Raw genomic sequence first — 23,893 nt, 5'->3', positions numbered from 1 at the left:
GGTAGAAGTAAAGTCGAAAAACTTGAAAAAACAACAACCAAATTTGCCACCGAATGTAACCCCTCATGCAAAATTATGGTGAAATGCAATTGTAACACTTCGCAGTGTCTTCATACAAATAAGCGACAAAAATGTCAATCTTAATCGCCACTTTTATTTGCTGTTGTTTTTTATATGTCTTTCGGTTGCCATGTTTACTTGTGACGATAAAGCATATCTAACGATAAATATGTACTTCTGAATAAAATAGTTCATACGAATGATACACATATAAGATACTCACTGCTTAACATCTTAGTGAGACCGAACTAGTAAAATTAGGTGGCAATTCAAATAAAAAAGTATTCACATAATGCACAACTGCCACTAACCCTTTAAATATAACTACTCGACTATATATGACTACATAAAAGATCACATGAATAAGTGAATGTAACCACTCGTTCATAATGACTTCATTAGTGTGCTTGATGTACTATCCTTTTTAATTTTTTGCATATTTGATTATCAATCGTGCATTATTGTACCTATAAAAATCGACTACACCTTGTAAAATAAATTTAATCACATTCGCTCTTTAATTTTAATACAGGTTCACTTTAGTTGTTTTACAAATCAAATCGGATCAACTGATTTGGTCTTGATGAGGCATATTATTATGAAAATCACTTACCGTGAATCGAGGAAGGTTTGATCCATTTTCATAATAATGAAAGACTAGCATGGAATAAGGTTGCCCCACCTCGTGCCCAAATTTTGATTTGGTTTGTTTTACAAGGAAAACTCAACACCAAGGATAAACTTTTCAAATTTGGGGTTTCAAACGTTTTAGATGATCTGTGCATTTTTTGCAAGGAAGAGCGAGAGACTATCAATCACATCATGTTTGGGTGTAAGTACTCTAGCAGCCTATGGTATTTTTGCTGTAACCAATGGAATCTCGCCTTCAGCTTACCCAAAGACTTGATATTGTGCTTTCTCACTTGGATGGATGCATCTTTCTACAAGTTTGATAATAAGATGTGGTCCATTTTCTATGTGATTTCGTGGTTTATATAGTGGATTAGACACAAAGTGGTTTTCCAATATTTTGAACTAAATTGGAATGTTGAAAGAAGACTCATGTTGTGGAGAGGGCGGTGCCCGAACTAACCTTTCCTACTAGGAGAAATGTGTGACGAACTGGTCAAAGCTAGAAGATGGTCTAGAAGTTATAGAAGAATCAATACCACTTGCCAAATTTTACAAAGGTGAGCTCTTCATCTCACCTCTTTTGTCCTCTTTTGCTTACGGTTGGGATAGCTCTCGACTTTTGGCGGTGGTGTTGCTTTTGCCTCTTTGTTGCATTGTATGTTGGCAGGAGGTGTTTTGATCGAGGTTTTATCGTTCGTTTCTTTTGTGTTTCTGTTTTTTGGCTAGATGTTGGTTCTTGTTGTCCGTTTTTTGGCTGGATTGAAACTTTTATTGCTCACCGTCGTTGGTGGTTTGAGCCTTTTATTCAATAAATAAATAAAAACAATCTAGCAGCATTAACAATGACCTTAATTGCTTGAGTATTCCAGCTAGAACCTAAGAGTGAAGTAATTGATGATTCGATATATATTTTGAGTTCATATTTTTCAATTTGTTCATATGTTTAAACTATTAGATAATACTAGTATTTGTTTAAGATTCAAAGCTATACTTCTACAATGTATTTTTTTTGTTAATCATTCAATATTTTCTTTTACATAATATAAAATTAATTATATTACTGGTATTTCAGCTCTCGATTACTAAACTAATTTTTAAAACATAAGATATGTCATTTTTTTGGATTTGTAAGTAAAAGAATTGGCCCATTTTGTGGATGAGTGATACATGGTTCTTATCCACAAGTGTGAAAAAACAAATTACAAAGCTCCTAAAATAATCGGAAGCATTTCACTGAATCATTTCATCGAGCACTCTCATGGCGACGACGTTCTCGTCTGTATCTCACCTGCGCTCCGTCTTCTACGCCTCCATTGCGCCCAAAACTCGCCTCTCACTTCCAGGTCACGCTCCTCTTTCACTTCTTCCTCTTCGTTAACTTAACTCGCGGTGGTTAAGGTTGAATTTGGCTGCAGATTTTAAAAATGTGCGTTCATGGAGTGCCTCGGCGAATTACGTCGACGTTAAGCTTCACGCGGCGGCGAGGGCGGTTTCTGCGAAAGCGAAGAGGTAATAACTTGACTGCGTTTATTTTTTTCAGTTTTTTAATGGATGAAAATTTCATCAATGGTAGAATCGGAGTGAGGTGTGCAACTCTCGAGGAAATAGAAGAGGAGAAGTCATTGATTGAGGAAGATGCTGTAAGTTATTTTATGCAAGAGTTCGTGACCTAATTTTTTTAGTATCAAATCATTTTTGTTCGGCAATTAGCTAAGAATGCGGTTTCGTTATTTCTGTATCAGAGAGAAAGGATGGAGAAGGCTATTGATAATGTTAGGGCAAGTTTCAATTCGATTAGGACGGGAAGGGCAAATCCAGCTATACTGGACAAAGTTGAGGTAGAATTCGATGTGTTATTGATTGATACATAGCATGATATCCGCTATATGAAGCACATTTCGTGATTTCTTAGTTGATTTTTGTGCACAATCTAAAGTTTCTTGAGTACTTATTTGAAGATATAGCTGCTAGTTTTTGTCTTACTCAATATATCTAGTTCATGATAAGATCTAGCACTTTGGTGTGAATGTATATGTATATGTATATGTATATGTAATACTGCAATAACTTCATCAGAGTTTTGATAAGTGAGTGTTAAGAGATGATGCTTGATTTGAATGGTTGAATTATGTGTTGTGTTCTCGTTGAGTTGCCTTGCCTTGGAAATGACTGCATGTCATTTTTTCATTGCTTTTCCAGGTAGAGTATTATGGAACACCAGTTGTTTTGAAGAGCATAGCTCAGATAAGTACTCCAGATGCAAGTTCCATACTGGTGCAGCCCTATGACAAATCCAGGTACTTTCAGTTTAAAACAGAAATATGTAATTAGTCGTTTATGAATGATGTTTGAGGTGACTGGCTTAGGGACCGTGTTTAAATGCCAAGCAACATTTGAGCTTTTTTTAGTAGTACATTATTTGAATTTTTGAACAGTTTTGCTGTTGCTGGCGCAATAATGATGAATTCGAGTTTAGTTTTATAGTTTATGAAAATAATCTGATGTCAAGATATGAAGATTATCTTTGCCAAATTTGCTTGCTTTAACTGGCCGCATATGATACATCTCGTGCGTAATCTATGACATTTGGTTTGCCCTTCTGTTTTCAGCTTGAAATCTATAGAGAAAGCAATTGTCAATTCCGACCTTGGGATGACTCCAAACAATGACGGAGAAGTTATTAGGTTGTCTATGCCACAACTCACATCAGACAGGAGGAAGGTATTGTAATTGAGTTTTTGACCACTCGGAAAACTAAAGGGAGCTCGTTTCTGAACTTCCTTTTACTATGTGCTTACTTGTATGTTTTATCAGGTTGGTTTCTGGATCTGGAAGTGAATTTTCCTATCAAAGCCTCCTATGTCAATACAACTCATTTACGACCCTTTTCTCATTTAATATCTTTTCTGTTTTTGCAGGAGTTGTCAAAGGTTGTGGCTAAGCAAGCTGAAGAAGGCAAGGTATGCTATGGCGATATGCACAAATACCTTAACGCTAAGTCACTCCAATGGAAGCTGTCTATATAGTCACTTTAAGTCATCTTGGTTTGTAGGTTGCCATAAGGAATATCAGAAGAGATGCCATCAAATCTTATGAAAAGCTTGAGAAGGTCTTAAAAATCGTCTTGCATCTCTCTCTCTCATCCCTCCCTCCGTACCCTCATGATTTTGTAATCGGTAACATTCTTACAGGAGAAGAAGCTCTCAGAGGATAATGTGAAGGACCTATCTGCTGATTTGCAGGTACCTATTTAAGTTCATTTTTCGACTAATATTACTGTGAACTGCTAGAGACTCATCATTCATTGTCTTCACCCTGTTACATTGCTACACAACCCCGATTAAGCATTGTCGTATCTATAAAGAAACACAAATATTTGGGTATCTCTATCAACAAATTGTGCTGAAGAGAAGAGTTCTGATTATTGCTGCTCGCCTTTTATTTACCTTACAAATATTAAATTCCCCATTCTTATCTTTGCATCAAAGTATGTTATTGCAACCGGCTTCCTCAATTTCCGTTCACAACCTTTTTGACAATTTTCTGTATCCATTTGCAGAAAGTGACAGATGAGTACATGAAGAAGATCGAGTCCATTTTCAAACAGAAAGAGAAGGTATATGTCCTTGCATCATTTTTTTTTCAGTTCGTAAGTACGAAAATATGGAAATACAGATGAGTACTAGGAGGCCGGGAGCTGTCACCCGTTGCCACAGGGTAGAACGAAAATGCATTCTTATAATAACATCAATTCTCCCCTGTAAAATGAGGTTGCCATGCTCTTATAGACAGTCTAATACATGCTTTTACGCTATCAATTCGATCATTTCAACTCCATTACCGTTCTCGTCTTTTAGGAGCTGCTGCAAGTATGAGGGGCTCCCCGCAACGTGTAAATGAGATTCGCAGCTGTAACGAAATTTTGAGAAGCTCCTTTCACTTGGTTTTGGTAGCTAGAAAAATATGGTATATGCTGCCTGCCTCAATACTAGTTCCTATTAATAGAATTTCTTGAATTGTTTACATTTTTGTGTCAAGGCTTCTTATATTTAGTTGAGATATGTTCATTTTATTGATTTGTGTTGTGTGCTTATTTATCAAGTTTTTCAACTTGGTTGTGAAATACTCCCTCCGTCCCGGATAATTCGGGTCACTTTGACCGGGCACGGGTTTTAAGAATTGTAATGAAAAGTGGGTTGAAAAAGTTAGTGGATTGTGGGTCCTACCTTTATATATTAGTTTTATAATAAAATGTGTGTATGAATGAGTTAGTGGAATATGAGGTCCACTACCAAAAATGGTAAAAGTGAAATGAGACAAATTATGTGAGACGGACCGAAATAGAAAACTGAGACGAATTATCTGGGACGGAGGGAGTATGTGATTCCATTCCAGATTTGTATTGTTATCTTTTGATAGAGCTAAATTTGAATCTCGAAATCGGGTTCTAAATTTGGAAATTTTCAATAACTAATTTACCAAAACCAGACCACAAATTATTACCAGTAGTACTATACTATATAATAGGTATGTTGACCATGACGGCACAAATAAATATACTGATGGGGTGGGGTAGGTGAACACTCTTTTATTAAATTTGAAAATGAGATTTATGTATTTTACTTAATTTTTGGAGTAGAAAGATAGGACATATCAATAGATTTTGCAATGAAATCGATACCATAAACGGGAAACAGGTGGAACTAAATAATTCACACCTGTAGTCTTAAATATTGTGAACTTGAAAAATGTGAATTATACAACAATTTATATCTAAAAAAAGACAAAAAATAAAGACTTCTTTTTAATAGGGTAATTTTCTGATTTTATAACCAATCTATTAGTAGCTTATTTTTTATTCTGCAGCATGTTAAGGATTCAGTATTGAAAAGCTTTATCTTACTAATTGCCACGTTATCAAACGTCAACTAATATAACGTCACATTTTAAATATGATACACTAAATTGAATACTTTCATTTATTAAACTAAAGCTCATATTAAGAATGAATGAAATGAAAAAGAGAATTTTTTCTTTTTGAGAAATGAGCTAAAAGAGAGTATAAGAGCATCCTCATCCGTGCTCTTAGCTAAGAGCACGGAAGTGGATCTGGACCCATTTTTACTGCTTATCCTTAGCTAAGAGCACAACACCCATATCCGTACTCTTAGCTAAGAACAAGCTCAAGGGTCCCACCATTCTATTATTCAATTTAAATAAAAACATTTCAACAATATTAAAATGCATTAAAAATACCTGAAATACTATTACAAATTACAAAATAATTAAAAATTACATAATTAAAATCCTAAAAATTAAAAATTACATAATTAAAATCCTAAAAATTAAAAAGAGTTAAGGCCAAAATTGGTCCTAAACATATGACCATTTTACCTTTTTGGTCATAAACTTTATCTTTTGGATTTTTTGGTCCTGCACATATGAAAATTTGATCATTTTAGTCTTAAACTAACAGATCCGTCAAATATTTAACAGTCAACATGTTTAAGACTGATTTTGACCCATTTCAATTAGTTTAGAATTTTTTATTTTTTCTAAAATAATAAATTATTATTCTAAAAAGTAAATTAAAAAAAAAACTCTTTTTTTCTGATTCTTCTTCTTTCTCGTTCATCTTTGACCGAAGAACCCTAGTAGATCTGGGAGAAACGGGCTCCGGGAAGACGACGCGGATACCGCAATTTCTTAACGAGGCGGGACACACGCATGAAGAATGATCGGATGCACGCAGTTGCGGCGATTGGCGGCCATGAGCGTCGCCGCTCGAGTTGCTCGAGAGAAGGGGGTGAAGCTAGGGCACGAAGTCGGCTACTCGATTCGATTCGAAGACCGCACATTACTTGGTTGAAGCTTGGTGAAGGTTTGGCTTCTGGCGATGGCGAGTTATCAGACTTATGTCAAGTGCCAGATGAAGCAGCCGCAGCTGGACGCGCTCCGTCCCCTCTGGCGGGCTCGGGCTTATGTTTTTGAGTTAGGAAAAATTGATTGGATTGGAAATGTATATAATGTGCAGTGGAGTGGGGGTGATTCGAGGGTTGCATTCTCGGAGAATTCGTCACCGGTTTGGGAGAGGAAAGTGATGTTAATGAAGGAGGAAGGTGGAGAGGATGTTCTGACGTGTTGTCAGGAATGCAGATTGGAGTATGAGAAGCAGGCAATTCATCAGATATCGTTTTTGGATACAGAGCATTTGCCTTCTTGGCTCAAGCCACATGCTAATAAGGTGTGTTTGTTTTTTGTGATTTTGTGAGATGATGAATGTATTTATTGATTGAGGGATGTTTCTTGTTTTTTGTGTTGTATATAGGAGGATTTGGATCAGTTGAGGAGGAAGTACAATAGGCAGCGCCAGAATCTGCATCACAACCATCTTGTGGGAAGGAATAGCCATCACTAGCCATTACTTGGTTGTTGTTGTTACTACTGCTCCTCAAATTCATGCAACACAGGAGATTGAGGCGGCAAAGACGATTGTTAGAGAAAAGATTAGAAATTTAAGAGCAAAAGATTAGAGAGAGGCTCCGGATGTTATTTTTATTTCATTTTGTGTTTTAATATATTTGCGTTGTATTTTAAAATGATAATGTCTAATATAATAATTAAATATATAATTTGAGAGTTAATAATCATACTTAAAGATGGTAAATGGGTCAAAATTAGATTTAAACATGTTGACCGTTAAATATTTGACGGATCTGTTAGTTCATGACCAAAATGATCAAATTTTCATATGTGCAGGACCAAAAAATCCAAAAGATAAAGTTTAGGACCAAAAAGGTAAAATGGTCATATGTTTAGGACCAATTTTGGCCTTAAACTCAATTAAAAATTACACAATTAAAATCCTAAAAATTAAAAATTACACTACTCGTTGCCGAATTTCACCCAAATGTGATTGATTAGATCTTTTTGTAGCTCAGTGTGGGCTCTTGTATCGCGCATTGTGTGTCTTCTTTCCATCCTCTCGTTCACCGTCGTATGCACACCTCGGCGTGGGGGAGACCTCGCGGTTGAGCTTCCGGCTTCATCCTCGTCGTAAAAGTTAGCTGCCATCGGTCCTTCGTCAGCTATAATCATGTTGTGCAAGATAATACACGTGTACATGATGTCGGCGATATTCTTAACGTACCAAAGGCGAGAAGGGGACTTCACAATGTTGAATCGGCCTTGAAGGACACCAAAAGCTCTTTCGACGTCTTTCCGAGCAGACTTTTGACGCTGCGCAAAAAGAATCCGTCTTTGCTCTTGTGGATTGCTGAACGACTTCACAAAAGTCGACCACCTTGGGTAGATACCATCGGCGAGATAGTAACCCATGTGGTATGCATTTCCGTTGACGGTGAAGTCGATCGCCGGTGCTACACCATTCAAAACATCATCGAAGAGTGGTGAAAAATATAACACGTTCAAGTCATTGTTGGATCCGGCAACACCGAAATATGCATGCCAAATCCATAGGCGGTAGTCGGCGACCGCTTCAAGGATAAGCGTTGGGCCGCCTCCTTTGTGGCCGCTTAAGTGTTGCCCCCTCCAAGCAGTCGGACAATTCTTCCACTTCCAATGCATGCAGTCAATGCTGCCTAGCATACCGGGAAAATCGTGGACTGTTTCGTGAAGACGAAGCAACCGTTGACAATCGTGGTGGTGGGTGCCCGAAGGAAATCCTCGCCGAAAGCAGAACGAACGCCGTCGCAAAAACTCTTGAGGCATAGGATTCCAGTTGACTCACCGACATGTAAATACTCGTCGAAGAGGTCAGCCGTTTGCCCGGTAGCAAGTTGTCGGATGGCACAAGTACACTTTTGCAACGCCGTGAGACTTTGCCAACCGGTTGCGTCTGCACCTTCTTGAAATATTCAACGCGGGTGGACAATGTGTTGACAATACGCATAAACAATCGTTTTGACATGCAAAAACGGCGCCGAAAGTAATCTTCTGGATACCGCGGCTGGTCGGAAAAATAGTCAGCAACGAGCCTTTCATGGGCTCCCTCTCGATCACGAGGGATGTAGCGACGTTTTGCTCTAGTTGGTTGAGGAGGAGGGACGGGGGTATTGGCGGCGACATAGGCTTCATAGGCGGCATGATATTGTTCATAAAATTCTTGTTCTTCGCGCTCCGCTTCCGCAATGAGATTGGTGAAATCCATTTTTGAATTTTTTAGAGAGAGTTTGGGTGAGAGAGGAAGATGTAGATGATTTAGTATGAAAAAGTATGAATGAGAGATAATTTGATGTGAAAAGTGGATGATGAATGTGTGTATTTATAGATGATTTTGGGATAAAAAAAAATAAAAATTCACAAAAATCCAAAAAAAACGTCTATAAACAATTCTATTTTTTTGGGAATCCAATTTTTTTTTTTTGGTATTATTTTGAATTATTTATGAAACTTTTTTTTAAAAAAATAAAAAACGAATTTGCCATATGGCTGCTCAGCAGCACGGACGGACGGACGCCAATTTCAAATTGCTGCAGATGCTCTAATAAATAAAATTATACATATGTTACCCTTTGATACTTATAATATGACCTTGTTTTAATCGACAAACAACAATATCACCTTAGTAAGTACATATCCGTCCGACTCAAGATGTGCACATATTTGAGTGACAGCAAAATTTTAGGAGAATATATTAGGTGGAGTAAGTAGAAAGAAAAATGTAATTGAATATTTTAATTAATAGAGAAAAGAAGAATTTATTTATAGATATAGAAAGTGAATCTCTTAAATAACATCAACTAAAAAGAAAATGTAAAAATAAAGTCATGTTAGCATCAAAATTGATATGATTGCAAAATTATTTATAATTTAATAACATAATAATTCGAAATTTAAAATTGATAGTAATATAAGAGGAATGTTAGCTGATGAAATACTAATAATAAATGAGCAACGTGGCAGTGTGAGGCTCGGGAGCAGCTTATTATTATAACCAGGGAAAGCGACAGTTGTGCCATGTTGGCACCGGCTGATCGTGGCCGTTAGATGAAGATTTGATCGGACGGCTATCCGATGTTAAGAGGGCAAGAGAGATATCGATGCCGTCCACACCGGCTCATGAGTAGGTTTCGCGTGAGTTAAAAATAACAACAAGAAGCTTCACATTAGAGAGAGAGAGGTTTTCAACGAATTCAGTTTCGTTTTTGTGTAAATCTCGGAGTGTGCTTGCAGTTTTCCGGAATTTCATTTCTTCTGATTCTGCTCATTCCGCCGGCGCCAATGGTGGAAATCCGGTGAATCGGAGGAGAGATTTTTGCAGTCAATGGAGAGGAACAGAGATACACGAAGAGCGACTGTCTCCGCAGCTAACGCTTTGCCGAGAAGACGGCAAAGGATCACTACTCTCAGAGATTCAATCGGTGAGAAAAAAAAATCTAAAAAATTCGATGATTATTTTTTGATTTTGGTTTTAATTTATGTGTTTTTGCCATCCTTGTTTTCCGAATTTTGCAGACAAGGATAGGCAGATGAAATCGCAGGAAACCGATCGAGAGGAGAAGGAGCTGGAACGAGAGTTTCGGAAGAGAAGAAGAATCGATAGGACTGCGGCGCAGCAGAGGAGCGAGAGTACGGACTCGAGTGAAGAGGAAGAGGAGATGAGGATTCATCAGCATAATCAAATCTCGTTGAATAATCGCCGAGGTCTCCGTGCACACCGCTCGTCGCCGGTTCTTATAGCTGCCGGAGACGCAATGTTGGGGGTTCCTGTTCCCCGGAGAGCTCGCTCTGGTAAATGTTTGGAATAAGTGGAATAATCATTGTCTTCTTCTTTTTTATGTTGTTGATTGTCTTTGTTAGTTTTAATTTTTATTTTGCATAGCTTCGGCGAAGAGATTGCAAGAGTTTTCCAATTCAGGCAGTGGCGGCTTTGGCGATGACTCTATGAAAAAGATGGTTAGTTTGGTTTTCGGATTTTTTTTCCTTCTTTTTTTTTAATATGCCTTTTGATGCGACGGCGAATTGACGTGGAAATTACTTCGCAGAAATATTCGGAGCGAAGAAATCCGATTTCGAATCCCAAGCAGAGTCAAGATGATATCGAGATTGAGGTTGCTGAAGCTCTGTTCGATCTGATGAAACAATCCCAATCCAAATCTTCGCAAAGGCAAGAAAGCGTTGATAGAGATAGATTAATTCCAGCTGGCGACGGTAAATTTTCTGTGATTTCTATTTAATTTATTCGAAAGTTTTGTTTCGTAACAGTAGAATTGGTGGAATACAGAGTTAAAGATATCAAAAGCTGATGGTGGCAAAGATGAGAATAACGCCTTTTCAGTTCGAAATGAGCCACCAATAAAAGCGAATGCTGGAGCAGATTTGGGTGACTCGTTGAAAGAGCTAAAGAGAGAAGGAAGGGCTGAGAAAGAGAGGTTTCCTGATGATGGTTTTGTGAATAAAGTTAAAGTGGGGTCTCCAAAAGAAAGCGAGTCGCCATCATCTGCTAAAGTAAATGCTTGTGAAATTCAGGATGCGACAGTTACAAAAGCGTGAGCATCCCTAATTTTTGCTTAATTATAGTGGACTAATACTTTATTTCAGCCGAGTTTCTCTCTCTCCTCCACCTCTTCTAACGGCATTTATGTTTCAGGCATTATGACGCAGTTATTGTGGAGACTAAGAAGGAAACTAAGCTGGAGATTGATTTGATGGTGAGTACCTTAATTGTAGTGGTCTCTGTTTTTTGGGCTTGTGATTCTCAAATTTTAATGGCATGTGTGGACTGAGCCTGCTGTTATGGATCAAGCTGTTCGAAAGGCAGTCTGATCTTTTTAACGTTTATAATCCGGGAAAGAACTTACTTTATGTGTATGTAAATTGACTGGAGTTTTGGTACTTGTAAATCCGATTTAGAAGAGTGAGGTTGCTGCAAAGGACGGTCGCTTGGCGGTTGCATCAGCAATGCAGGGAGAGAAGATTGAGATTGTTAATAGCGATCAACAATCAAATCTTGATGTTGAGAATCATACCCCTCAGCAGCAAGCTAGGAAGGAGAATAAAAATCAATGTAATTCATATTGAATTTGCAGTATTTAAGGTTTCAAGAATTTGAATGTGTAAAATTTACTTGTATATTACTATTGTTGCAGCACCAACTTCCTTGTTGCCTTTCCCTATTGGTATGAGTAGCTGGCCTGGTGTTCTTCCTCATCCAGGGTGTGTAACGTTGAATCTTGTTTCTTCCTTCTTTTTAATTGCTGCAGGCATTGCTGAATTGTTTTCATATGCAGATTTATGCTGCCTCTGCAAGCTATGCCTGTAAATGGAATCACGAAATCTTCATTGATAATGCAGGTACTTCACATGATGAATTTGAAAGCAGTGCTCATCTTGTTTACTTCAGTTTGATTATTTGACTGTCATAGTGGTTTTGAAAATGTGCAGCCCCCTCAATTTAAATTCTCCCAGTCTCGTCCAAAGAGATGCGCCATCCATCAATACCTTGCGCAAAGCATCCATTGCCACCAGGAGCTCGTCAAGAAGTCTCTATCAAATGGTCCCATAGCTTTGTGTGGAAGCAAGTCACCGAGCCTAAAATTTACATCACCAGCCCAACACTTCATCCCCGGAAGCCCATTTCTTGGAGAGTTTCAAGGAGGGCAGGATTTAGCAACTAGTTCTGTTGGAAATGGAAAAGATAAGAGCTCGGATGCTGCTGTAGCTTTAAATAGCACAAGCAGTAAGTCCTCACATCAAGCCTCCGCTTCTAGTTTCTTGGTAAAGCTTGTTCCCTGAATCCTTGTTTGTCATTTCGGGATCTTCATAACAATTAAAATGCTAAATTTAGTTTGTTTTCTTGATGATTGTAGCATGGCCACGGTTTTCTATTGCCGTTTGGTAACCATCAAACGACAATGATGGCACCAACTAATTCTTCTGGATCTCCTCAATCTGCAACCTCAGCTGCAAATACTACTATGCTGTCTAATTCAGCTGGGCGGCTTCCGGTCAACTTTCCCTTGCCTAATGCATCAACTTCTTCCCCATACATGGCCATACTACAGAACAATGGTTGCTCGATCCCTATTTCAACAAACATTTCAACGCCTCCCTTTAAAGGAGGATCCCATTCAATCCCCTTCTTTAACCCCTCTTTGTACCCTTCCCCGGCATTCAATCAGCAGCCTTTCACCACATCTCATCATGCTTCATCCCAATCAGCTTCTCAAAATTCAAACTTGTCATCACATAGACAACCCCAGTCCAGTGGTAAAACCAGTGAGAATAAACTCCCTACTTCTGTATCTGCAAATCTGCAGTCAGATAAGCCGGCCCAGCCCTCCTACTCGTCCATCATGTCTGATGCTACAATTAATTGGAAAAATGGTGCTTCGTTTGCTCCTAGCTTTGTATCTCACTCTGCAAAACCAAATAGTTCGCCACAACAGGGTTCCAAGAGTAGAGTTGCATATGATTTCTCTTTCGGTTCAAATGCTTCTGCAACCCCAGTGCCAGTGCTCAACTTCTCATCCACGGCGCAGAGCTCTGGTATGTTCCAGATGCCTCCTGACATGTCTCTGAGTGGTATGCAGATGTTACACCAGAAGAATTTCCAGACCTCCGAAGGGAAGTCCTTAGCCAGTGGTGGTCAGTCTCTTAACTCCTCAAGATCAGATCACTCAGAGATATCAGCCCTCTCCACCATGGGACCTCCCAAGTTTGATGCTCGAACTATGAATTTTCTTCCATCCTCCCTCGATGGCCGCCCACCATTTCCGACAACATCTGGTGTGCCTGTCCCAAATTTTCAGCAGCATCACAACATTCATGGATCTTTCCTTACTGGCGTACTCCCGAGCAGCAGTAGCCACGTGTCTCAAGGCCAAACTCACATAACTTTTGGTAATGGTTCATTTCAAGGACATCAGTTTGTGATGCCAAGAAATGCCTCTTCCGTGGCCTCACCACTACCATCCCAAGAGGCGGATGGCCAGAAGTCGGCGTCCCCTGCGTGCAGACGGAACGTTCCATCGATTCTAAGCACGTGTCCCAGCCAACTGCCGGAGCTCAAATACTGACAGTTTCTTCCACCCTGGTAAGATTCATTGCTTCAGCAATAATGTCATTATTAATCAGGAGGAGGAGGAAGAAGAGAGATTGGAATAAGTTTGGTTGAAAATTTTGGAGGGTTGCAACTTTGATAGTGTTTATTTATCAGTTGGCTCCCTACCCTACTAATCCAACACTGATGTGTTGTTTTTGTATAGACTAATATGTTATTACTACATATCATGAATGATAGCCATACATATAAAATTCAATTTTTTCAATGATTATTTTACTTGATTTTTGAATGGGAAAGTGTTGTCCAACTATAATTAGTGAAAAAAAGTGGTTTTGGTTCATTTTTTCCTTCTTGTAATATTAAACCCTAGACATTTTAGCTGTTGGTTAGTTAGTTAGTTGCTGTTTTGTTATTTGAGAGTTAAGTCGATGAGGTGGCAAAACATAAAACGTTGTTTTATGTTTGAAATTTTATCCCAAGTTGACTTGTCACTTATGGAATTTTTTTCATTATTATTTGGTTATGTTTTCTGTTTAGACCATCCAATGTTAACTACTCCAAGGAGTAGTATTTATTGAATATTTGGAGCATTAATTAAGATTTTTGATATGTACTCCTACTATATTTTTGTTTAATTCTTATTTTAATCATAAAAAGTGTATATATGCGTCGTATTAGTAACTAAGATTTCTGTATTCAATCAAAACTCACGTCGTCTGAGCTTAGGTATTTTTAGTGAATTAAGACAAAAGAAAATTATTTGGCAAAACTCATTTATGTGATTTAAGTGCATCATTAGCCCAACTGAATGGGCTTTTAGCTCTAAACTGGAAATAAGGGAAATATGGCCCATCAACTAAGTTTAGCCATTGAGCAATTAGATTTTGTTTAATTATTCCATCAATTTCTTCTATTTTTCACATTTTTTGTTGAAACGTTCAAACCTTAGCAATTTTATTGTACTAAAAAACTCAATAATGAATTGCTAAATAGGCCAAAAAAACAAAAAAAATACCCATTAATGTAGAATTTCGGCCAATAATCTTTTTTGTTATACGATTATTGTAAAAATAAAATTGTTGGTCAGTGGCAAGTATATACTCTGATGAGTGATGATGTATGGAATGAATGCAAATACATCAACAATAAGAAATTAAATTTTTTTGCAAGTCTTCACTCTTTCGTATCAAAGGGCATAGTGATATTTAATAAAATTCAGGAGAAGTAATAATGAATCGACCACACAATGAGTCATCGTCAGTTTCCATGCATATTGCATGTATAAAAAGTAGATTAAATACTCTATTATCATACAAAAATGATTCCAAACTCAACTTAGTACAAACAAAGATAAAGATGCCTCAAACTTGTAATATTACTACTCTTGAACAAAAAAAGATGCCTCAAACTAATATTCCTTGGACTCTTGTCACTATGATTACTAGTTATTTAATTAAAGTAGCATCAAATATTCGAAAATCCTTATTGGAAACATACAAATTGGTTTTAACTTACTACCACTACCATCATTTTTAATTATCATTTAGTCAGTTTAATATTCTTTTATACTCATCGGTTTTATCACATGTTGTGAATCAAAAATTGGTTTTTATTTCAATCTTTACCATATTTGTTGGAGATAGGATTTTCCACACAAGTTTTGATCATATCATGATATTTATAAAATTCTCCAACTAATGTTAATCATACATGAATTATTGTGGTAACACAATTAGGAGGAATTGAGAAAGTCATGTGATATAGTAGTAATGGAAGTTAGTTGGTGATTTTGGGCAAAGGAGTGGTCTCATTTTCATGAATTTGGATGATCCCATGCACCCATTCGCGGGAATCTCTTGGGAAGTCGTTTCTGTCTCTTTCCTTCCTGGCTTCCCATCTCTCTCCATTTAAACCCCTCCGTCTTCCCCTCTCTCTCTACAAATCCAACACACATTCTCACTCACCCATGTCTCTCTCTTCCAATCCCATCGCCTTCGCCTTCCGCCCCATCTCCGCCTCCTCTCGCTCCGGTGATCCTTATATTCCTTTCTCTCTACAACATTCTCCATGCTTCGCTTTGAAAATTCTAACACTCTGCCTACTATTTTGCAGCATATCTTCATCTCTTCACACTGCCTTCTTCACTACAATGCAATGCCATCTCCAAACCTCGTACACATGCTGTTTTTTTATTTCTCTCATAAATTCATAATCTTGTCTGAAAGTAAAATCTCTTTTTTTTCAAGCAGAATTCATAGATGCGATCCAGAGTGGTTTGCCAGTGATAAAGTGGCATGAGATTGTGGAAGATGACACAGAAAAAGATTCTTTAAAGGTGCTAAAAACAATCTACTAACTTTTCTTCTATTTTTGAAGAAGAAGATTATTTTTTTTTAATGGTTTTGTTTTGATTAGAAGGAGACATCGGATGAGATCGCGGAGCTGGCCGGGGCGGTCCGGTCGATGCTGCGGTCCATGGGAGACGGCGAGATCAGCGTCTCACCGTACGATACTGCGTGGGTGGCGCTCGTGGCCGCAGCTGACGAGGCGGCACCGCAGTTCCCGTCGAGCCTCGAGTGGATCTCGAGGAACCAGCTCGGCGACGGGTCTTGGGGGGACGGTCGAAGATTCTCGATCTTCGACCGGATCATCAACACGCTGGCGTGCGTGGTCGCGTTGAGATCTTGGGACGTAAATCCCGACAAAACAGAGAAAGGTTTATATTTTCTTTGTTATCTTATATAGTGGTTTCAGCTCTTTCTTAAAAAATTAGTAGTCTTATAATTTGTATATTACATAGTTTTAATTTAATGCACCATTAGTTAAGAAAAAGAATTAAATGGATAAAGAAGAGTGAAACAAAAAAATTTTGGTGGATAAAGTTTTCATTGGTGGGACATTATACTATTAGAAAAAATGAGACTAATTTTTATGGACCAAAAAGTACTCTATTTTGTTTCAATTGAGAACAGTATTTAATTTTTCTTTTACGCAGGGATTTTGTTTATTAAAAAGAATATTAAGAGACTGGAGGAGGAGAACATGGAGCATATGCCGATAGGTTTCGAGGTGGCGCTACCGTCGCTCATTGATAAAGCAAAAGAGCTCGGAATCGATATCCCTAGCGATACGAGAGGGTTGAGAGAGATCTATGCACGAAGAGAGATAAAGCTCAAAAAGTAAGTATTGATGTTATTTTTGTCGTCGTTGTTGTTGTGATGGATGACGCTGTGTAGTTTATGTAAAAAGACTTTTTTTTTTACTTTTTTTCTTTTTAATGGAAATAATAATAAATAATTGCAGGATACCAAAAGACATACTACACCAAATGCCCACAACCTTGCTTCATAGTCTGGAAGGAATGGAAGGCTTAAAGTGGGAAAAGCTATTGCAATTGCAAAGTGAAGATGGCTCTTTTCTCTTCTCTCCTTCTTCCACTGCTTTTGCTCTCCAACAAACCAAGGATCATAATTGCCTCAAATATTTGACCAACCACCTCAACAAATTTAATGGAGGAGGTATACTCAATTCCCCATCTCAACTAAAACTTAATGTAGCTATTAAAATAAAAGCAAATTATAAATCGTCGATAAAATCACAAAAATTGGTCAAATACTGATTAGTCCCACAACTTCAAAATTTGCATGGAAAAGTCATTAATTTGTTTGGTAAAATTGTATCTGATGTACTCCTAGTAGACAAGAAATCATACGAGTTAAGCAATGTCATTTATTTGTATACAGAAAATGTTTTTTAGTTTAAAAACATAAACAATATTTCCACTTATGCAACCAAATTCTTATGACCCTCAACCTGAATATAGAGTTTTGTGTGAGTGTGAATGAGAAACGTGTGGCTCCTCAATCTTTTCCGTGTCATTCCAAAAAAATTTCATCGTGGGACCATTTTTCTTGATTTATGCGTGTTATCATTGACGAGAGACATTTTGGATTAAAAATTGACCAAAATTTAATGATTTTTTGCGTGTCGAGCATTTCATGTGTATCTAATTTATACTTATGTGATTTATTTGAATGATTATTTAGTTCCAAATGTGTACCCTGTGGATTTGTTCGAGCATTTATGGGCAGTAGACAGATTGCAAAGACTTGGACTTTCACGTTATTTTCAGACAGAGATGGACGAATGTATCGCATATGTTCACAGGTACACCGTACAAGTAAATTAGATTTTTTTGGACCAAATAAAAAATAAAATTCTTGATTTTGAAAATATTATTGCAAAGATATTGGACGGAAAAAGGGATCTGCTGGGCGAGGAACTCGGAAGTTCAGGATATCGATGACACGGCTATGGCGTTCCGACTGCTGAGGTTGCATGGATACGAGGTTCCGGCCGGTAATAATACTAACACTTTTTCCGTTCGAGAATTAAAATCACATTTTACTATTAATGGATGTACGCAATGAAAAAGACTCATTTCAATTTTCTAGAACTGATAAGTGAGTTTTGCACTTTACTAAACTATTCAACTTATGATTCCGTTATAAAATTAATATAAAAAATAAGGATACACATGTCAATATTTTTACCGTAAATGGACGTGCGAGATCAAAATTACTCCATTTAACTTTTTTTGTTAGATGGTCATCACATTTCATTAAACCATTTTTATTACTAATATATTCTTTTTAATTATGAAACTAATACTCAAAAGTTAGGAACCACAAGGTTAATTCTAAACTATTCCATACACATTGTACTCTTCCCATTTTCTAAAAATAGAAATTCTTTTCTTTTTATCTCGTTTCTGAAAAATAGAAACTTTCAATTTTAGAAAATAGACCTGCAATCCATTAACACTAATTCCATTACTTTTTCTCTCTATTTCTCTTACTACATTACCCACGGTTTCTCTTATTCTCTTTTATTTTACCTACTTTGCATTAAAATCCATACAATTTCCAAAGTTTTAGTAGTATTTAAAAGTGGAAAATCCATAAATCTCATTTTTAAAAAACCATAAATGGATGTTCACAATTAAAATTTTTATTTTGCTTTTTAAAAGTAATTTAGATAGAAAGAAATATGCAGATGTGTTTGGACATTTCCGGAGTGGTGGCGAGTTCTTCTGCTTCAAGGGACAGTCGACGCAGGCGGTTACCGGAATGTTCAATCTTTACAGAGCGGCTCAGTTGATTTTCCCGGGAGAGAACATTCTAGAAGATGCAGCAGCTTTCTCTTCTAAATTCTTGCACCAAAAGAGAGCTGATAATGAGCTCTTGGATAAGTGGATCATCACCAAAGACCTTCCCGGCGAGGTCAGTCTGTGTGTGTACGAGATAGAGATGTTACTACTGAACTACTCACATACTCATATTTTTTACTAGACAATACGAGTTTTAATGTAAATTTATATGCAAAAATTGAAAAAAAGAGATAGGTGAATAAATAGGAGGTAGAAGAAAAAATGATGGACCGTAAAAAGTACTAAAATTTAATTAATTTTTTATGAACGGATTGAAATAGAAAGGAAAAGACAATTGATTATAGACGAAGAAAACATGAATTAATGTGGTAGAAAGAAAAGAGTAAAAAGAAAGTGAACTTTTCATTTGATAAGGAATGATAATGTTTCTTTATTTTGGGAAAAGTGGAAAAGCTTTTAGGTTTCCTTTCAACTATGTATAAAGACATAGTCACTTTGAAATTAAAGAGTAATCACATTATATAAGAATATGTAGTGAAAAGTTCAAGCTAGTTTAGTTAAGTGGAATCAAAAGTGAAAAATAATATATATTTCGTCTAGGATTAAATATCTTAATTTTAAGAAACGTAAGCGTGTGAAAAAAATAGTATAATATACGTTACTTATAATAAAATACGATTGAAATGAATTACTAAAATGTAGGATTCATTAACCAAAAATATTACAAGTGAAATATGACGTATAATAATGGTTATCCCAAAACGATAATATTGGACATTTAACTAACATAGGAAGTACAATATAATGTCTATATTTTTATATAGTTCCTCAAAAAGTAACGTTTAAAATATTACATAAAATCTCATGCCGAATAAGAAATGCTCCACTTAGAATAAAATGGAGGAAGTATATCTTAAAATGCCTTCGTCTTAAGGTTTTATCGTGTTTGTGTTCCCTTCAAATTTATATGATTCGTCTATATATCTATGACCTTTAAAACTTTTTTAATAGTAGGTAGTAACTTTTTTTACGTATTTTATTTAAAGATATCAAATGAATTGAGAATTAAAGTTTAATTAATCCCAAAAACATAGAGACCCTGTTAAATTTATCTTGTTGTTTATTTGCAACATTCAGATATGCCTTAGTGGCTAATATTTCTTATAGTATTATTTTGAAAAATTCATTTTTTAAAGAAAAATAAGTTTATGATAAAATTGTACAGGTGGGATATGCACTAAATGTTCCTTGGTATGCCAGCCTACCTAGAGTTGAAACAAGATTTTATCTTGAACAATATGGTGGTGAAGATGATGTTTGGATTGGCAAAACTTTATATAGGTACACTTTCTTTTAGTACATTCTTGTTTTGTTCTATCCATCGATAATTAAAGTTTATTAATTTTGGGGACGAGTTTTAAGAAATATGAATTCCATGTATATTATAGTGAATGAAATGCTTTGGTGAAAATGAGGTCTACTTAGTAAAAGTGAAATGAAACTCCTATTCATAAAAATACCAAAATGGAGAACTCCTGACGGAGGGAGTGTATACTTCCTCCATCCGTGATATGATGCCATATTTTACTCGGTGTGGATTTTAAGAAATGTTAAGAAAAATGAGTTGAAAGCGACAATGCAATTTAAGTTCACTTCTGTATGTTAATTTTATAATGGAATGTTTTGCAACCAGTTTTGATAGCATGTGATCTAGTGGCATGTTTTGGCGTTTTTGCATGCATGTGTTACGAGTGTATTGTTATAATGTTATTGTATATTAATATTGTTGGATTAGAAAATATGATCATACATACGTTGTTGTCTACAAAGATTAGGACAAATTTTCAGATCGGAATTTTTAGATTTCGGTAAAATATTTATAAATACTCCATTGTCATAATTTTAAAATGAAATCACTTAAATCTTTTTTTCAGGATGCCATATGTGAACAATAACATTTATCTCGAGCTAGCAAAATTGGACTATAATAATTGCCAGGCGTTACACCAACAAGAATGGAAAGACCTCCAAAAGTAAGACATATATAGTGTATACCTTAATTTCTCTTTTTTTTTAAATAAATAAAAATTCTCCAAATCTTGACCAATAAATGCTAATTTGATTATTTTGGGGTCAGATGGTGCCGGAATTCGAATTTGGGTGTGTTCGGTTTGAGTGAAGGAAGCCTTATGCAAGCATACTACGTTGCTGCTGCGTCAGTTTTTGAGCCAGAAAAGTCACAAGAGCGCCTCGCTTGGGCCAAGACCGCGATTTTAATGCAAACTATCGCGTCACATTTCCACTCGACCGAGCAAAAGCGTGCCTTCATCGACGAATTCGAACGTGATAGCGTCCTCACGTATGCAAATGGAGTAAGGTAATCATAGTGACCCTAGTAACTCGAACTTCAGTCAACCGGTTCAAAAATTGATCGATTGACTTACTAAGTTATGCTTTATCGTTTTTAGATTATAAGAATTATTGGAAATTGAAATGGCCATTGGACAGGTACAAAACAAGACCAAATTTGGTGGGGACATTACTCAGAACCCTAAATCAACTTTCATTGGATATATTGTTGGCACAAGGCTGCAACATTCATCAACCATTGAAAAATGCAGTATGTCCAACATTCTCATTCATATCTAATTTCTCAATAACTATATATAGTTATTGTCCAATTTTTTTTTTTATTTTATTATATCGTTGTTCATGTTCCACGTTATCATAAACAAACATACTACATATATGTAGGTATTTAATACTCCTAATATTTACCCATACATTGACACAGAAAGGCAACCTGCAGAAGAATGAAGTCAGCTAACTTCAATTATCTGCACGTTCATAAAGTTCAAATATACATTTTCTCGATATTTTAAAAAATATCGACCTAAATAAATTATAAAATACTCCTCCGTCCCACGTAATTTGACCCAGTATTCTATATTGGGTTGTCCCATATAATTTTTCCCATTTTTGGTAGTGGACCTCATATTCCACTAACTCATTCTTACTCACGTTTTATTATAAAACTAATACTTAAAAATAGGACACACATCCCACTAACTTTTTCAACTCACTTTCTAATAAATTTCTTAAAATCCGTGCCAGGTCAAAGTGTCCCAAATTATGTGGGACGGAGGAAGTAATATATTAATTCCCCAAATATCGAGACTTTAATAACAATAAGAGTTTTAATGCAAAATTATAAATAGAAAAATTTTAAAAAAAACTAGTAGAAATAGTGTTACTAGATAATAGAATCCACATCATTATAGTAGTAGTATAATGTGATGATTTTTTAAAATAAAAATAGAAATTGACTAATTTGATAGACAGAACGAAATGGCAAAATAGTAATAATACCATTTTTTGAGAATGAAAGAAGTATAAAATTTTCTGACTCTACCACCATGCAGTGGCATAAGTGGATGAAGACTTGGGAAGGGAGAGGAGGTCGCGACGCCGAGCTATTGGTGCAAACACTAAACTTAAGTGGCCGGGTGCGGACTGAGTCAGAGGAGTTGCTATCGTTACACCCGAAATATGATTATCTGATGAAGGCCACTGTTAGTGTCTGCGATAAGCTTTGTCTGTTTCAGCATCAAAAGGTTTCAATTTTTTCTTCATCACGTTCTCTATCTCATTATTGAAAACGAGATATAACTATAAGTATCTTTGTGACGCGGATTTTCGTGTTGTTTTAGGACGGAAATGGGTGCATGGCTAGTGCCGGAGGGATTACAACTTTGGACATAGAATCGGCGATGCAAGAATTAGTGAAATTAGTTGTTACAAAATCCGCAGGTGATTTGGATTCACAAATTAAGCAAAACTTTTTTATTATTGCTAGAAGCTTTTATTATTCAGCTTATTGTAACATAGGAACTATTAATTTCCATATTTCGAAAGTACTCTTTGAAAGAGTACAATGATCATGTACATGTAAATCAATTAAATTTGCAACTATCTTATATTTAATTGACTGTGATCATAAATCAAGCAATATGGATTTAATTTCATGGAATGTGGACTATTTTGTGAAAATAAAAGACATTAAACAAAATCAGATGAAAATAGTATTTATTCAAATAAAACAGTAACGCATTTGAGAAAAATCTTGACTTTGTTTTTTCAACAGAGAAAATGATGAATAAATGGTTATAATGGTGGAATGATGTACTACACATTATCAATTTCAACAATATATAATCAGTTAACACAACTAGCTGATTTCAAACTACTTTATCATATCAATCACCAACTTTATCAATGGTTCTAGAAATTATCTCCAATTCAATAAACACTGGATAATAAACTAAAATGATGTAGTTCCAACAAACGACAATGAAAACGATAAGTGTATTGGAATGTCTTGAAATTCACAAGTGTACATTGTTATCGGGAGAATGTGAGAACATAATTGGTTAAATATACTCTCTGTCTGCGAATAGGAGTCCTGTATTTCCATTTTGGTTCGTCCGTGAATAGGAGTCCCGATTTCACTTTACTATAAATGCTATATAGGTCTCACATTCTACCAACTCATTTCACTCACATTTTATTTAAAACTAAATACTCTCCTAACTTTTTCTCAGCCACTTTTTTTAGTATTTCTTAATGTCCGGGCCGAATAAAAATGAGACTACTACTTGCGGACGGAGGGAGTATTAGTAATCGTAGTCGCATTGAAAATGTACATCTTTCATTTTTTTACATGTAGAAGTTCTATATGTGTCTTTTCATTTTTGTTCATGTTGACTACCAAATAAATGGTGTGATTGATATGGCAAATGAATTAGGTTTTAGTCATTGCATATTTGATGTCTATAACATCGTGAGAGAGTGCGTCATAAATATGTGTTTTGATTTTTAAATTAAAATTTTGATTATATAGTTTTGAAATATAAATAAAATAATACTCCAGGTTCTTAATTTGATTTTTGACAATTTTACACACATAATGATTGAATTCCCGAATTTTATTTATCGAAAAACTC

The 23,893-nt window shown here is 36.1% G+C and overlaps 3 protein-coding genes across 4 annotated transcripts; all 3 read left to right on the top strand.

Annotated features, from left to right (window-relative positions):
* Positions 1–1,873: 1,873 nt before the first annotated feature.
* On the top strand, positions 1,874–4,765 carry LOC125218163 (ribosome-recycling factor, chloroplastic-like). 2 transcript variants are annotated; one of them, XR_007175890.2, is made up of 11 exons: positions 1,874–2,036; positions 2,109–2,202; positions 2,267–2,333; positions 2,436–2,531; positions 2,893–2,990; positions 3,303–3,414; positions 3,612–3,653; positions 3,730–3,802; positions 3,885–3,935; positions 4,253–4,309; positions 4,551–4,765. XR_007175890.2 is itself a non-coding variant. In XM_048119780.2 (11 exons), exons 1-11 carry the CDS (start codon positions 1,952–1,954, stop codon positions 4,566–4,568), a joined length of 777 nt encoding a protein of 258 aa, XP_047975737.1. In that variant the 5' UTR covers positions 1,876–1,951; the 3' UTR covers positions 4,569–4,765. The 2 variants fall into 2 exon arrangements, 1 of the variants encoding a protein (XP_047975737.1); XM_048119780.2 differs by having other exon boundaries at positions 1,876–2,036; positions 3,746–3,802.
* A 1,535-nt stretch (positions 4,766–6,300) lies between these two features.
* Positions 6,301–7,467, top strand: LOC125185322 (protein SMAX1-LIKE 4-like). The gene is made up of 2 exons (XM_048081846.2): positions 6,301–6,937; positions 7,022–7,467. The coding sequence occupies exons 1-2, from the start codon at positions 6,590–6,592 to the stop codon at positions 7,109–7,111; spliced, it is 438 nt and encodes a 145-aa protein (XP_047937803.1). The 5' UTR covers positions 6,301–6,589; the 3' UTR covers positions 7,112–7,467.
* A 2,342-nt stretch (positions 7,468–9,809) lies between these two features.
* Positions 9,810–22,828, top strand: LOC125219486 (uncharacterized). Its single transcript, XM_048121469.2, has 26 exons — positions 9,810–10,076; positions 10,171–10,446; positions 10,538–10,611; positions 10,701–10,866; positions 10,940–11,204; positions 11,306–11,366; positions 11,569–11,722; positions 11,805–11,871; positions 11,946–12,009; positions 12,100–12,432; positions 12,525–13,730; positions 15,555–15,750; positions 15,833–15,892; positions 15,970–16,055; positions 16,136–16,436; positions 16,716–16,899; positions 17,024–17,238; positions 17,767–17,887; positions 17,967–18,079; positions 18,776–19,002; positions 20,116–20,231; positions 20,825–20,923; positions 21,028–21,267; positions 21,399–21,510; positions 22,313–22,504; positions 22,601–22,828. Exons 1-26 carry the CDS (start codon positions 9,980–9,982, stop codon positions 22,826–22,828), a joined length of 5,253 nt encoding a protein of 1,750 aa, XP_047977426.2. The 5' UTR covers positions 9,810–9,979.
* Positions 22,829–23,893: the final 1,065 nt, after the last annotated feature.

This window comes from Salvia hispanica, chromosome 1, assembly GCF_029641045.1.
Source record: "Salvia hispanica isolate PSC_SH4W2 chromosome 1, Shi_PSC_v1, whole genome shotgun sequence".
Classification (NCBI taxonomy): Eukaryota; Viridiplantae; Streptophyta; class Magnoliopsida; order Lamiales; family Lamiaceae; genus Salvia; species Salvia hispanica.
Note: the sequence above shows the minus strand (reverse complement) of the source record. Positions and strands in the feature narration are given on the sequence as shown.